This window comes from Penicillium psychrosexuale (genome assembly GCF_028828465.1).
Source record: "Penicillium psychrosexuale strain IBT 29551 chromosome Unknown utg000006l, whole genome shotgun sequence".
Lineage (NCBI taxonomy): Eukaryota > Fungi > Ascomycota > Eurotiomycetes > Eurotiales > Aspergillaceae > Penicillium > Penicillium psychrosexuale.
In genome coordinates this window covers 134,962-148,575 of record NW_026643191.1, presented here as the reverse complement: position 1 = coordinate 148,575, position 13,614 = coordinate 134,962, and the positions used below count along the sequence as shown (strand labels likewise).

General features: G+C 49.0%; 4 protein-coding genes across 4 annotated transcripts; 1 reads left to right on the top strand and 3 right to left on the bottom strand.

The window, feature by feature from the left end:
• Window positions 1-623: 623 nt before the first annotated feature.
• Window positions 624-2,107, bottom strand: N7518_009899 (alpha/beta hydrolase; the record flags this gene model as incomplete). The annotated part of the gene is made up of 4 exons (XM_057190825.1): window positions 624-1,491; window positions 1,562-1,670; window positions 1,728-1,860; window positions 1,916-2,107. 4 exons carry the CDS (start codon window positions 2,105-2,107, stop codon window positions 624-626), a joined length of 1,302 nt encoding a protein of 433 aa, XP_057036961.1.
• A 706-nt stretch (window positions 2,108-2,813) lies between these two features.
• On the bottom strand, window positions 2,814-3,693 carry N7518_009898 (uncharacterized protein; the record flags this gene model as incomplete). Its single annotated transcript, XM_057190824.1, has 4 exons — window positions 2,814-3,008; window positions 3,062-3,238; window positions 3,475-3,579; window positions 3,673-3,693. 4 exons carry the CDS (start codon window positions 3,691-3,693, stop codon window positions 2,814-2,816), a joined length of 498 nt encoding a protein of 165 aa, XP_057036960.1.
• Window positions 3,694-5,082: 1,389 nt separating this feature from the next.
• N7518_009897 (F-box and WD domain protein) lies at window positions 5,083-7,654 on the bottom strand (the record flags this gene model as incomplete). The annotated part of the gene is made up of 2 exons (XM_057190823.1): window positions 5,083-7,310; window positions 7,417-7,654. The coding sequence occupies 2 exons, from the start codon at window positions 7,652-7,654 to the stop codon at window positions 5,083-5,085; spliced, it is 2,466 nt and encodes an 821-aa protein (XP_057036959.1).
• A 2,179-nt stretch (window positions 7,655-9,833) lies between these two features.
• N7518_009896 (Rho family guanine nucleotide exchange factor CDC24) lies at window positions 9,834-12,775 on the top strand (the record flags this gene model as incomplete). Its single annotated transcript, XM_057190822.1, has 4 exons — window positions 9,834-10,805; window positions 10,865-11,113; window positions 11,173-11,359; window positions 11,418-12,775. The coding sequence occupies 4 exons, from the start codon at window positions 9,834-9,836 to the stop codon at window positions 12,773-12,775; spliced, it is 2,766 nt and encodes a 921-aa protein (XP_057036958.1).
• Between the last annotated feature and the right edge of the window lie 839 nt (window positions 12,776-13,614).

Here is a 13,614-nt window from a genome sequence, read left to right as displayed (position 1 = left end):
GTGACTGGTGCTGGGTCACCCGCCCCAATCCTATTCTAGTAAATTTCCGTCGAATTTGGGTCGGACGGAAGGTTCAAATCCGATCCGAGGTATCTTTGGGTAAAAATACATGTAAAGGATATAAAACTATTATTAAACTATTATTCTATTATTCTATTATTCTGTTATTTAATATTACATGTAGCAAAAATGGTTTAGAACAAAAACGTGCATGCATATGTCGGGTAACCTCCCCCATTTCGGTACCCTTGCTACGGGCCAATGAAAATGTACGTTTTGTTTGGGATCGACAACATACATATAAAGTTACATACGGTAAACGGATGGTATATGAAAGAGCTGATGTGAGACCGCTGGTTAGAATGAGGGATATAATTCCAGCAGTGTGGGAAGCGGGGTTATTGTAAGGATGTCGATCTCGCCCTGTTGTCTGCTGGGTTTCTCCAGGACCACCCGGACCTTTGCATAAATCCCGCGACATATCAATCCTGTGCACTAGACCTCACTTGATTGCTAATGTTAGGCGATCTGTGGAAATGTAGACGGATAATCAAGGGTTGTTGGGTTTTACAAGGATATCTCGATAACATAAAATTGAAAAAGTCGACATTTGACCCATCTATCTACAACTTTTCCTTTCTCCCACCCTTGCCACGTCCACTAGGCATTGGTTTCAAGACTTTATACCAGTTCTCCTCTAGCACTAGATGACTCTTGCCTTTCCTCTCTTCTTCCCACTCACTCTCCATCTGCCGGAATCGATCCATCTCCTGCTGTAACCAGGCCACACATGGCCCTGCAACAGTCCCAATCTCCTGAAATGGCATCAAATGCCCCAATCCAGGTAAGGTAACCTCTTTCACTCTTCCCTCAGACACACCTCCACTCCCGCCGATTCCTGACCCGCATATCTTGACACCTTCATGAATCTCATCGACATTCAAAAACGTCGCCCCGCCCACAATCCACAGGCATGAAGGTCGGAGTGTCTCTAAGCGGCGGAACGTACTTCGAGGTTCTGGCCGGTATAAAGGAATAGACGCTACCAATGGATCCATATCGGCATGGGTGGCTCGTGGGATTTCGATCCGGCCCGTGGTCGGGTCCCGGGCGTTGAAGTTCTGCCGTATTTGCGCTATAAGCTCGTGGTACTTGGGCGTCGCTAGGGTGACCGGGGTGGCAGTAGTATCAGTGGCCGCATCAAAGCGCGCCTTAACGGCCTCGACATCCGGATACAGCGGTGTCGGTAGATCGCGAAAGAAGTATTTCGCCATACGATCTACGCACCGGGGATCCCAGCCGTGGATGAGACCACGGTTGGCACGTATGGCTGCCTCGCGACTGGGCCAGACGTCATTTCGCCAGAGAGTGTAGTTGATCGGGCCTGGAGGGTCGGTGCCGAAGCCCATCGAGGGAGGGCTTAGCTGAATGAGTGGATCGATAAGGAGGAGGGTTGTAAACAGGCGTGGATGTAGATAGGCAAGATTTGTGCTGGAAAAAAAAAATGATCAGTATCCCATTCATTGACTTCTCAAAATTGAGAGGGTTATTCGTCACAAACATGATATTCCCGCCAAAACTGTGGCCAACTCCGACGAGAGGACGTGGCATCTGCTCACGAAAATGGTTGATCATCAAGAAGAGGTCTCGCGGGTGATCCATCCAAGAACCTAGGATAATTGTTAATATCGGGGAGATGTATCAAGAATCAAATGGGAAGCACATACAATCCATACTGAGCTTGTCCTCATTCTGGATCCCGCTCTGGTTCATACTGGCGACGTCGGCCACCCAGATGCCATGAATGTGGAAGCCATTAGCTCGTTCCAGCAGCTCGTCCCACAGCGGTTCGTACAGTTCCTGTGTCCAATTTTTGAGCACATGAGACGAATTATCAGGTTAAAGATAGGGTCACCTTCGGGAGACCGACTCCATGAGCGGCAATGAAAGTAATTGCATCCGCCGGGACGGGACCTTCGTGTTTGGGGGTATATTGTTTGACATGAATTTTCAGTACATCTTCCTGCGTGACGGTGCTCCCTGGGTATTCTCTAATATAACTGCCCGGGACAAGATGCTCAGTAACGGTGAACTTCTCGCTTGACATTGCGAATATTGGAACTCGGATACAGAATGAAGAGGGAAAATAAAACAGGGAATTGCATGCGGAAAAGGTAGGAATTTACTAATTTACTAATATCCCTGCTAGTCTTCCTAAGCTACCTAGACACGTATCTTCCCCTCTTTTCCCTGCAGGGCTCCTAACCCCTTCTCTTCTTTTCTTTTTCGGTTGCATATACTATGATCAGTAAGTCTAACTGGGTGCAGGTATCTACCTTTTGATGTTTTATTTATCTCCTTGCACCTTTGCCGTGTCTGGAAGCCACATATGTACCAGATAATGCCTGGCACTCGAGACCTTTCCCCTTCTATTTAAGCGCTCACCTCTTGCCGCTTTTTGATTTCAGAGTAAAATTGAGTACGCCCCTGATTAGGATTTTGTATGCTTCTCTACTCCTGAATGGTGTACAGATCCAATATCGAAAGTGGGCTCGAGATGTGTCTCGCCTTTTCTTGAATCGATCACCGGTATTCTCACATGAAGGGTGGTGAGGATGGTAATTGAAGGTGACTTCATAAAGCTAAGATTGGCTCAGACCTAACCAAATACTAATACAGAAGTGTAAAGCGTGTATTCATGTGGAAACTTGGCCCCATAGCGCGATATCCAGCAGACTGGCGAGATCAGTCGTACCGTCCTCTCTAATAACAGCGCATTCAGAGCCTCTCAACTCTTCCCAGTCCCGAAAACGTCATTCAATGGTCTCTCCCATCGCAGATGCATTGAAGATCTCGCACACTCTCCAATGCGAATCGAGAATTGCGGGGCTTGGAATCTCATACTCTGTGTTTGGTAAAAATAGGACGCGCCGACCGGAGGGAATGGCCGGGATATCAGCCCGGGGATAGCACTTGTAAGTCTTTCCCTCATACTCATTTCCGATGTCCTAATAAGAAGAGTGAGTATAAATGGTTTCATGGTAGATCATTGCCTGCTTACGGTAGGCTTTAGGGCAATTGTAAATTTGACAAACTGGGTATGCACCGAGTCTCGAAGAATGATCCCGTTGCGAAGAGTATTAATCTCCTTCGCTGAAAGTATTTTTTTGTAGCGCAGGGAAATACTTATACAGTTAGGTCCAGGGGCTTGATGTATCTCTTGGAGCTCCGGATACGCCTGGCCAAGAGGTAAACGCAGAAGGTATTATATGAGCCCCCTTAGGCAAGTAAGAGGCAAGTGCGAGGTATCATAGACTGGGTAGCTCGATATAATAAAATAACACGACATGCCCTTCTTGGCCTCTTTAGAGCGGGAGCCGTAGCGTGGCTTACGGCGATTTGGAACGTTAGCCTGCTTCGTCACCTGAAATTGACATCTCCCCTCTATTTGAGGGATGAGTATATGGATCTTACGCGCGACGTAATAGAAGTCGCGTTCATCATGGCCACGCCGGCCAAGACGGCATTCGACCACAGAATGGCCAAGCCGGCGACAGAAATCGCAGAATGGGGGCTGCTCTATCTATCAGTAAACGTCCCAACAAATTATTAATCAGGATGATGGTTATAATAGAAGTCTGACAGAGAGGTATTGGAGATATCAACACTTACAGCTGAATCCCCAGATGGCATTTTGCCGAGGAAGAGAACAACGAGAGGAATAGTTGTTATTATGAAAAAAAAGGAGAGGCAGAGTGAAAATGGGGAGTTTACAAAGGTAAGTTACTTCTGCTGGGTCCCACCAATATATAGGGCATGTGACCACTGGTTCCCCTTCGTGCTCCCATTGATCGGTGTTCAGTTGGCCCGTTGTCACACAGCGATAGTTTTCCCGAAATTGGAGCTGTGCCGCGAACGAGGGGTCACGCGTTTCCGGTTGATCGAGAGTGGAAGGCAACTGTATCGACGTGCTCCCGGGCGCCTTTCTCCAAGCTGGTCAGTGAGTCTGTAGAGAGTGTTGACAGTCCGCGGGGTGCTGTGGACGGGGACGCTCTTGCTAATTGACGTATAGCTCATTGGGGACGCGTCGTGTTGGAGGGTGAAGCTGATCGATTTCTCTTTGCCATTTTGGAAAGGCGCATGGCATAGAATTGATAGACGCCAAGTGGGGAGCGGGTCGTGCGTCGATCTCTCGGCCCCACTTTTGTTGCTTACGTGAGAGAATTCCATTTTCTGCCGGATTGGGACGCGATCAGTTGACCGCCCTCCCTGAGTAATCAGTGAGCATCCAATGAACACCTGGGCATTTACATAGTATATGTATTAGTATGGGTCAGTATTCTTCATATAATCCTCACCTAGAGACTGAGGAAGACCAATCCCTCGGAAACACACCATACTGTATGGGGGGACTTCCTTCCAATTAGGCCTGACAAGTGCTGCAGCACTAGGCCATTGGTTCGGTGCTGCAGCACTTGGTGCCGCAGTACCGTAAAACAGCACCAAAATTGCCGTAGTCCCGCAGCACCTGTCAAGGCCTACTTCCAATTGAGACCGAGGCTAGTATGCCGTGGTTTTATATCCATAAAGTGATATTGACTTGGTAGTCGAAGGTTTCTGATTGATGCTAATCATAATGCTATGGATAGAATGCCACACCGGCGCCATGCAAGAAAGATAATAATGAGATCGAAGAGATATAAAAAAAAAACTCTGGAAAGAATATGTGACCTGGGTAGCCAGGAATGACTCCTAATATGGAAGTCAAGATAAGAAATGCACCATTAAACGGAAAGCAGGGGCCCATCGTATGTATATGACACGACATTGAGAAGATGGGTAAGGAGAGGAAAGGGGACACGGAGAGAGACAGAGAAAGCGGGAGAGCAAGGAGCAATGCACCAGGCAAAGAAAGCACAACGCGATCGCATGGATGCTAATAATAGGAAATCGTCAAGTGAATTGAGCCGTCTGTTCATTGGAAAGCTCACAATTCGCGCCCAGTGAGGACGATGCAGGAGATGCACTGAAGTAAAAGAAGAACAGGTGCTAGTATTAAAAATCGTAAAGGCGAGGGAAATATTAAAGCCCCTTAAAGAATGGACTCGCCTCAATGATATCTTGATCATCGCAGGCAAAGTCCCATCCCACAATGCGAGGGTCCACGCTGGCACAAATGAGCTTCCGTGCGTCAAACTGGAGTTTGAACACTCTCGCAGCTGTCGAGGACCCTTGAGGTCTGCGTTGATGGCCATGGTGGTGATGATGGTGAGCAGGAAGTGGGGCGAGTGGCAAGGCATTGATAACCAGAGGAGGCAGAAATTGTGGGTTGGCACGACCAGCGTGGGGGTTGATATTGGGATTTTGCCCAAGTGTCGCCAGAGCCTGTGCCGCTTGCAATTGCTGAGCCTGGGCCTGGGCCGCAACAGTGTTTCTTGCCACTTGGCTGAGGTTCGCACGAGCGGAATTGGCGATGGCATCACTGTGTCGCAGTTGATGATCCGTTGTCCACTTGTTATTACGGTCTTTGTGCCAGATTAAGATTGACTCGTCATAGGAACCGGACACGATACGGGCCCAGCTACTACCTCCCCCACCGGGTGGAATTTTTGCCCCCAGAGCAGGGATATCACGAGGGTCCCGCGATCCCGCCGTGTTCGGTTGGTAGCCATTGCGGCGTTGCTCCCGATGACCCATGTCGACGTCCAATCCGGCCTCTTGAGCGGCGAAAAACGCAGTTTCACACGCTATCGCTTCTTCGCGCAAGGTTTCATCGGCTCCCGGAGCATCACCGAACCCTGCTTGAAGGGTGCGGACGAGATTACTGTGGGCTCGCAGACACGCCACCTCGGCTCCGGTGGCATGATCGTAGATGCGAACAGAGTTATCATTGCTGCCACTGATGATCCTTCGGCTGTCGAATTCAACACATGCGATGCCTTTCTCGTGGCCCAGCAAGGACTTTGAGCAAGCACCAGTCCGGATGTTCCAGACCTTGATAACACGATCTCCAGACGCCGTCACAATATCATCACCATGGATCTGCATTGCATTCACGGCGGCTCCATGTCCTTCCACGGTCATAAGCAACGTGTAAGGCTCTAGGACTTTGTATTGATCATGCGCAATGCCAGCTTCGAGAACGCTCGGTGGAATCGTGTTCAAATCTATTATCCATGTAGGATATGTGGCGCCTGATCCATGGCAGATATGCGGATAATCCTTGCTATTCGGTAGAAGAGCTCGGCGGTTCCATACCTTCACAGTTCGGTCCTTAGAACATGTTACAAGGTAACGATGGTCGAATTTGAGATTGAGCACCGAATCAAGATGCGCGTCTTCGATTTGATGAATCTTTTCTCCGGTGGAGAATTTCCATATAATGACAGACTTGTCGCTGCTGCCAGAGATGATGATGTCTTCCTCGGGTCGAGGATCAAATTGCAGACAAAGTACGGACTTTATATGTCCCACCAGCGGGGGATGCCACAGTCGTTTGGTATCCAGGTTCCAGACTCGCAAAGTCTTGTCTCGGCTGCCACTGACTAGCCATCGGCCTTCAAACTGGATCGCATATACGCATTCCCGGTGGGCCTCCTCTGGGTGAGAAGGGTCAGGAAGTTGGAAATTAGTGTATCGGCCTTGATGCCAATTTGCTTCGAGCCGCCTGCGTTGCTTGTAGATATGAAAATAGTTGACCTTAGCACTTCCGTCGGTATCCCGAATGAGAAGATGCGATCGTAGAGGTGGGTACAGTGGCGAAGGAGATTGGGAGGTATTGGTTGGCATAATCAACTCCGGGTCGTCGGCGAACGAAGGTGTAGTCTGATCGTCATCATCAGTCATGTGGTGATCACCTTCACTGTCGGCCACCGGGAGTGTAGGGCCAAACACGGTCGGTCTTTGGTTTTCATCGCTTCGGGAATTGAGCCAGGTCGACGGCACGCGCTTTTTATGCTTAGGTTCCCCGAGATCTGGTTCCGAGTGTCGTAGGCGAGACTTCCGAGTCTGGGGCGACATGGCCTCGGAATGTTCTTGTTCAAACGCACGAATTGCGCCCGTGTCCATGCCCCAACCTTCGTGGATGTATTTGAATTTCCACAGACCTGAGTCAAGGATACGTTCACGCCATGAGCGGGATGCAAGCGAAGCATTCAGAAGCGTCCGGGCGTCGAGGTAGGTAAAAACCTGCCATGTGACTTCCGGGGGAAGCCTGACACATGGGTCAATATGGAAGATTGGGTTGAGTCGATCAACTACTGCCGCGATGCTCGAAGTTGGTAAAGACCGAAGAAGGCTGTATGCGAGTTCTGGGAGTGGTGAACCCTCAGTTAGCAAGGACAATCGCAAAGTGACAAGCAAGAGGCTGATGCTTGGCAATTACCACAGGGGGCAAGGGGAATAGGGTAATCTTACCAGCTCTACCGGTCTCGGACTGGGCGAGCAACCAACTTGGAAGCGCCATCACATTGTCCGATCCCAGGTCTTTGTCGGCCTGGCTTCGAGTATCATCCGAGTAGCCTTCATCTAGCTTAAACGAGGGTGACAAAGAAAGCGCGGGGAACTCGGAAACGGTAGTCGTCTGCAATTGCAGTGTAGGGGAGATTCGAGCATCAGCGGCATCGGGAGCATCGGGCAAGGGCTCGCCCTCCATTGATGCGGGTTTCAGAGGGGTCTGCGCCGGGTTGATGAATGGAACGCCGAGATCAATGGCGTCGCGCGATGGCTGCGAAATCCTGCAAGGAACTTTCCGTGAAGAGATTATAGAAAATTAATAAATGAGGTAAGGTCCTTTGCAAGATGAAGGTTGTGGGGAAAGGAAGGAGAAGGAGGTTGAGCAGATGGGTTGGCCTCGGTGCATGTCACGTCAGGTTTGGACGAGGCAAGGCCCACCAGCCCTGGAGATTGATTGATAGAGCGCAATTATCACGAACTTCAGTCGCAAACTGAATAGAAATAAGAGATTCGATTTAAATTCGACGCAGAAGAAAAGTAGAATTTCAGTAGAGTTTATATTTAAATACAGAGTCATCCTCAAGAGCCTATAGTTGTTGCCCCCGCGAGTCACGTGGTTCGAGTATAGAACTCCCCGCTAGCTACTTCGGGTATATCCGCCGCTGGCCGCAATTGTCCACCAGGTTGTGTAGGTCACTATAACCCGACCGCACCATTGAAGTACCTTTTAATGCCTATTAAAAGACATATAAAAAAACTGCTAGTATTCTTGTTAATCTAGATTGCTTTATAGTGTAGATCAGGTGATCTCTAAATAGGTATAGAAAGGTACTTCAATGGTGTCATGGCGCGAGTGTTAAGAATCCTGTAGGGATATATATGATTGATAATTGTGGCCAGCAGTGAAGATACCTGAAGTAGCTAGCGGGGGTGTGTCCGTAGGATTTCTCATAGAACTATAGCAAGACCTACATAACTACATGTATTTAACTCCTTCATGAGAAAAGCAAGCGCTGAAAATACAATGAAGATGTCAGTATATCAGTATGTCAAATAAGAGCGAGGAGGTCTATAATGAGCCGATTCCTCAATGTCTTATGTAGTATTGTAACTATTGCTGTAGAAATATGCTAGGGAACAACTCATGGTATCCAATATGTACTATAGCCTGTTCCATTCCAAGGTTGGATTCAAATTCCCCATGCCATAACTATGATTGGAGAGAAACCCCATGTCTAGGTGAGAGAAAAAGATAGTACCGATTGCATTTTCCAAAATACTGTCACTTAATATATACTCCGTAGTGCTATGTCACAAAGGGAACCGACAAAATCAGGGCTGTCTTATAATTGCACGGACCATTCCTAGGCGCTCAAGACAGGGGATACTAACGTTTGAGGGCAGAAAGATTGTAATAGTGCAGGTGTAAGTATATATCTCAGTGAATGTACCTTTTGTATGCAAACCCCCTACAAAAGGTACGAATGTACATAACTACTCCAGCATTACTAGCTCTCTTTTCCAACCCTCTAGCTCTCTCCAGCACCCCAAATCACCAGCCCTCCAGTTCCCAGCCTTATCCTAGGGCCTAGGCTGCCCAGCCCTGACCCCCAACCTTGGGAGGTGGAGGGCTGCTGACACAGCTGCCCCTCTCCACACCACACCGCCCCATAAAACACACGCTAAACCCTTTGAGGAAACTGACCAGACTCCTTCGGCCCCAAGGATCCCTATTCCTCTGTTCCATCAGCAGAACTCTCAGCTGTTGTGCTTGCTCCTGTCGTTCTGGTTATTGACTTCATCTAACTACCGAGCCCTTCTTGTTCTGGCTTCTCTTATCCTATTATTCCGTGCGCCCCCTTTTTCTCGGGACTTCGATTGTCCTCCGTCGTGTCCTAGTGACTGGCCCTTTCGCAAAGGTGTTCCTCCAAATTCTCTTTTACTTGATTTGACTCCCCTGCCCGGCTGCAGCGGTCCTTTAAACACTCGAATCCCCAAACCCCATCGATTGGGGCTGGCTGAAGGTCGGATTATACTCGAGCCCCTCCTTTTCAAGTTACGGTGCATCGTACTTGATATTCGCGCTATTGGTTCGAACAAATATATAGGTATCTCTAATCTCGAGAGCGCTTCCCGGGATCCGTATATTTCAAAAATCACACCTACGACAACTGATCGGATCGCTGTCGGAATTTCGAAACTCTCGTTTGACACCCCCTGCGCCGCGCAGCTTACGCCCCCGGGGAACTCATGATCGTCATCTCTCCACTTCCGACGCCCGTCGATCCTTCCGAACCTATCCCTCTTGGGTCTGCTGTGCAGATTTAAGTTGAGCCTGGCTGGTCTAACTCATCTATATCTGGCCCCCGAGGAAAGATATGATTGACTCTTCAGCCATGAGCGGCGCTCCGGTCGCCGAGGATAACATCATCAACCGCCGTGGTGGCGAATCGATCTACCAGAGCTGTGTCAATCTGAGACGACGGCTATCCGAAGTTCCCAACTTTGAGTCATACTTGCAAGAGATGGATGATGATGATCGCATAAGAGGAAATACAGATCCGGTGGCTTCCTTGTGGAATTGTCTCAGAAATGGCTATCCACTATTGAGCATCTATAATGCATCTGGTCCCGACGAGCCGCTGGAAATTGATCCTGGGAAGGTAACTGAGGCGAAGCGTCCCAAAGCGGCGACCTTCAAGTTCCTACAGGCCTGTTTACAAGAGCTGGCATTCCCTCAGCAGGATTGCTTTTTGATCACCGACCTTTACGGCGAGAGTACCACTGGATTCATCAAAGTGATCAAAATGGTCAACCGCGTGGTAGACATTCTCGAGATGCAAGGTCAACTAAAGCAATCCGAGGTTCTAGAGGCTCCCAGCGCGAAAACCAATGTGAAGCTTACCAAGCGAGAGCATATCCTCAAGGAACTTTTGGAGACGGAGCGTGATTATGTTCATCACCTGCAGAATCTCCAAGCGCTCAAGAAGGAACTGGAAGAGACAGGTGCTTTGACAGGTGATGCGAGCCATCAGATTTTCCTCAATTTAAACAACCTACTAGACTTTGCCCAACGGTTCCTGATTCGCATGGAGCAGCACTACGCCCTGCCAGAAGAAATGCAGAACTGGGGTCACCTTTTCTTCCTGCATGAAGATGCTTTCCGGCAGTATGAGCCTTTCATTGCCAACCAGATGCGTTGTGATGAAGCTTGTATGAAGGATTGGGACAAAATCCAAAGTGCGCCACGCCATATAGATCTGCAGCAAATGGTCGCTCAGCCGAAAACGCTCAATGGATTCTTTGTGAAACCCTTCCAGCGTTTGACTCGATACCCGCTGATGCTTTTGGTAAGTTTGCTGAATGCTAGGTTCAAGACCAACGAGCTAATATAACTGTACCTTTTCAGGAGCTACGCAAACAATTAGAAGACGAGCAACTGCAGGCCGATATCACGCGTGCAGTCAATTGCATCCAGACTGTGTTGGACTTTGCTAACGAGGCAATCCACAAAGAACATTTGACTGCGGCGGTACTTGATTTATCCGAGCGCGTGGATGACTGGAAAGCATTGAAAATGGAGTCATTCGGAGATCTTCTTCGATTTGGTACCTTCCAAGTTGTCAAGGGAGACAGTGGAAAGGATAGCGAAAGAGAGGTACTGTCTGATCTTGTGCTTTGTTTCCCAAAATGGCACGTCACTAACATGGCTCTTAGTTCCATATCTATCTCTTCGAGCGAATACTTCTCTGTTGCAAAGATATCAATCCCAACAAGCAAAAGTCCAAGCTTATGATGCAAAAAGATAAGCCGTCTTTGAATGCGAAAGGAAAGGCTCGTCTTCAACTGAAAGGTCGAATCTACATGGCCAACGTTACAGATATTGTTTGTCTTCAAAAGCCTGGTAAGGATCACGCTTGGCTTCTTAAGTTAAGAAATATACCTCTAATCGGTTCCCACAGGACTCTATCGTATTCAGATTTTCTGGAAAGGAGACCCTGGTGTCGTTGACAATTTTATCATCCGATATATTAACGAGAACACCATGCGGACTTGGTACAAGGACATTGACACCCAACGGGTGATTCAAGCGGAGCGACGCACTATGCGCAATACCGGTACATCCGACAGCGAGTTCACATACATGGAGGGCATGCCGCACATTCCCAATCCCTATCAACAAGAGTATGATACCGATGATGCCAGCAACAAAGATCCATATCAATCCGAATTCCCCATGAGCCGAAATCCGTCCAGTACTAGTCTGAGAAACCGATCTGCCACCAATGGTAGCGCCATCTCTGCTGCTCACCCCAATACCCGACCGCGCTATGCGGGAACCGATCCAACGATTGCGCTGCACACTCAGTTCCCCGGGAGCGAAAGCATGTCCCCCGGTGATCGAAACGTAAGCTCCTACTTTTCCCCCACGACCGAGACTCCTTCCACAAGATCGAGTTCTCAATCCGCAGGGTTCTCCTTCAGTCGTCAGAATACCAATTCCACCACTCAATCATCGGTCTGGAATGAGGATACCCTTCGCTACACAGCACCAGCGTTGTCTCGTGTAACATCGCGGGATGGAACAACCTCTGGCGGATATTTCCCACCTCAGCCTATTCCAAGAGGTGCTCAGCGTCCGTCATTGCCTCCACTCTCAGCCTCGCAGTCTCACGCAAATGGCATGGCCCAGCGGATGCGATCGGCTAGTAGCCCTGATATTCATCATCACAGTAACAATCCGGAGTCACGGCGTTATATGGGAGTGCACACTATGCAGACCGTCGACAATGTCCCCGTGCCACCGATCCCTGCGCACATGGCCAACATGATAACCCCCGTCAACCGCAGCCAGAACGGTTCGCCCACCAACACCCAGCTCCCCATTCGTACCCAGCCCCAACTCCACACGACGCACTTTAACGAGCCGGAATATAATGATACCCGCAATTCTGGGCAAATCTCCGATCCTGCCACATCGCCCCTGACCCAAGAGCCAGAGGAAGGAGACTACATGCCCACTCAACTCAAGGCCAAGGTGAATTTTGAGGACAACTATGTCACGCTGGTAATTGCGACCAACATTATGTTCCGGTCATTGACGGACCGCGTGGATGCCAAACTCGCTCGGTTCACTGATCGATCCATCGGGAGCAAAAGCGTCCGGCTGCGCTACCGGGATGAAGACGGTGATTTCGTCACGATCGATAGCGACGAGGCGGTCCAGCTCGCTTTCCTGGAATGGCGGGAACAACATCGTGATATGCTCGCCAAGGGCTTGGTGGGAGAGATTCAACTCTACTGCCAGGTGGTCGATTAGATCCTTCGTTTTCTTGTTTGCTTTCCGCTCATTCTTGACTTAATACCCTCCCTTGATTCCCCCCGGCGAGGATTGATCCTCGTCGTTTCAATGCTTTGCATCGCCTGTGGCGCTCGTTCTCCCATCCTGACCCTTATTACCCAACTGGATTTGGCCTGAAACTGTTGAGCAGCCGTTCTCGGGGGAGATACTTCTTTCTATCTCCCCTTCTTCTTTGTGACTTTCAGCGAGCCACGCCGTGGCAAACATGTAGTTGGACTGTGGCGTCTCCAGGCGAGCATCTAATGATTTGTTTACGGCATGAATGATGTCCTGGTGACGAGGTGAAGGGATAAAGACGTCCCGTTTCTTTTTTTCTGATTTTGCGTTCCCATTTCGCGGATTGTTATCTTCTTTACTGATCTACTAGTATCTCAATGTCCACGAACGTACGAAGCTTCCATATGATATATATGCCTATTTTTCTATATTTTCCGGTGGAATTTATACCAGACCTATAATCCGTATCCACATGCCTATCAGATCGGGATGCCGGAGCAGGTCGGATAGCCGATATTCTTGGCAAGGCCAGGTTAGTCTACTCCGTACAGCTACGATGTATACGGAGTAGCTATAGCTCTGTGTTATAGCTCTGTATGGGAATAGCTATATTTATATTAGCAGCTGAATATTATACCCGAAACGTAGTTCCGGCACTCCCGGCTACCATTCGGAAGATCGCCCACTAAAAGACTAAATAGGAAATATCTCAAGATCACACCGTATTGGTCTGCGCTATTAATATATGCGCGGAGCGCCTGTTGCCCCTGAGGATTGAGGGAATTATGAATAGGAGTCGA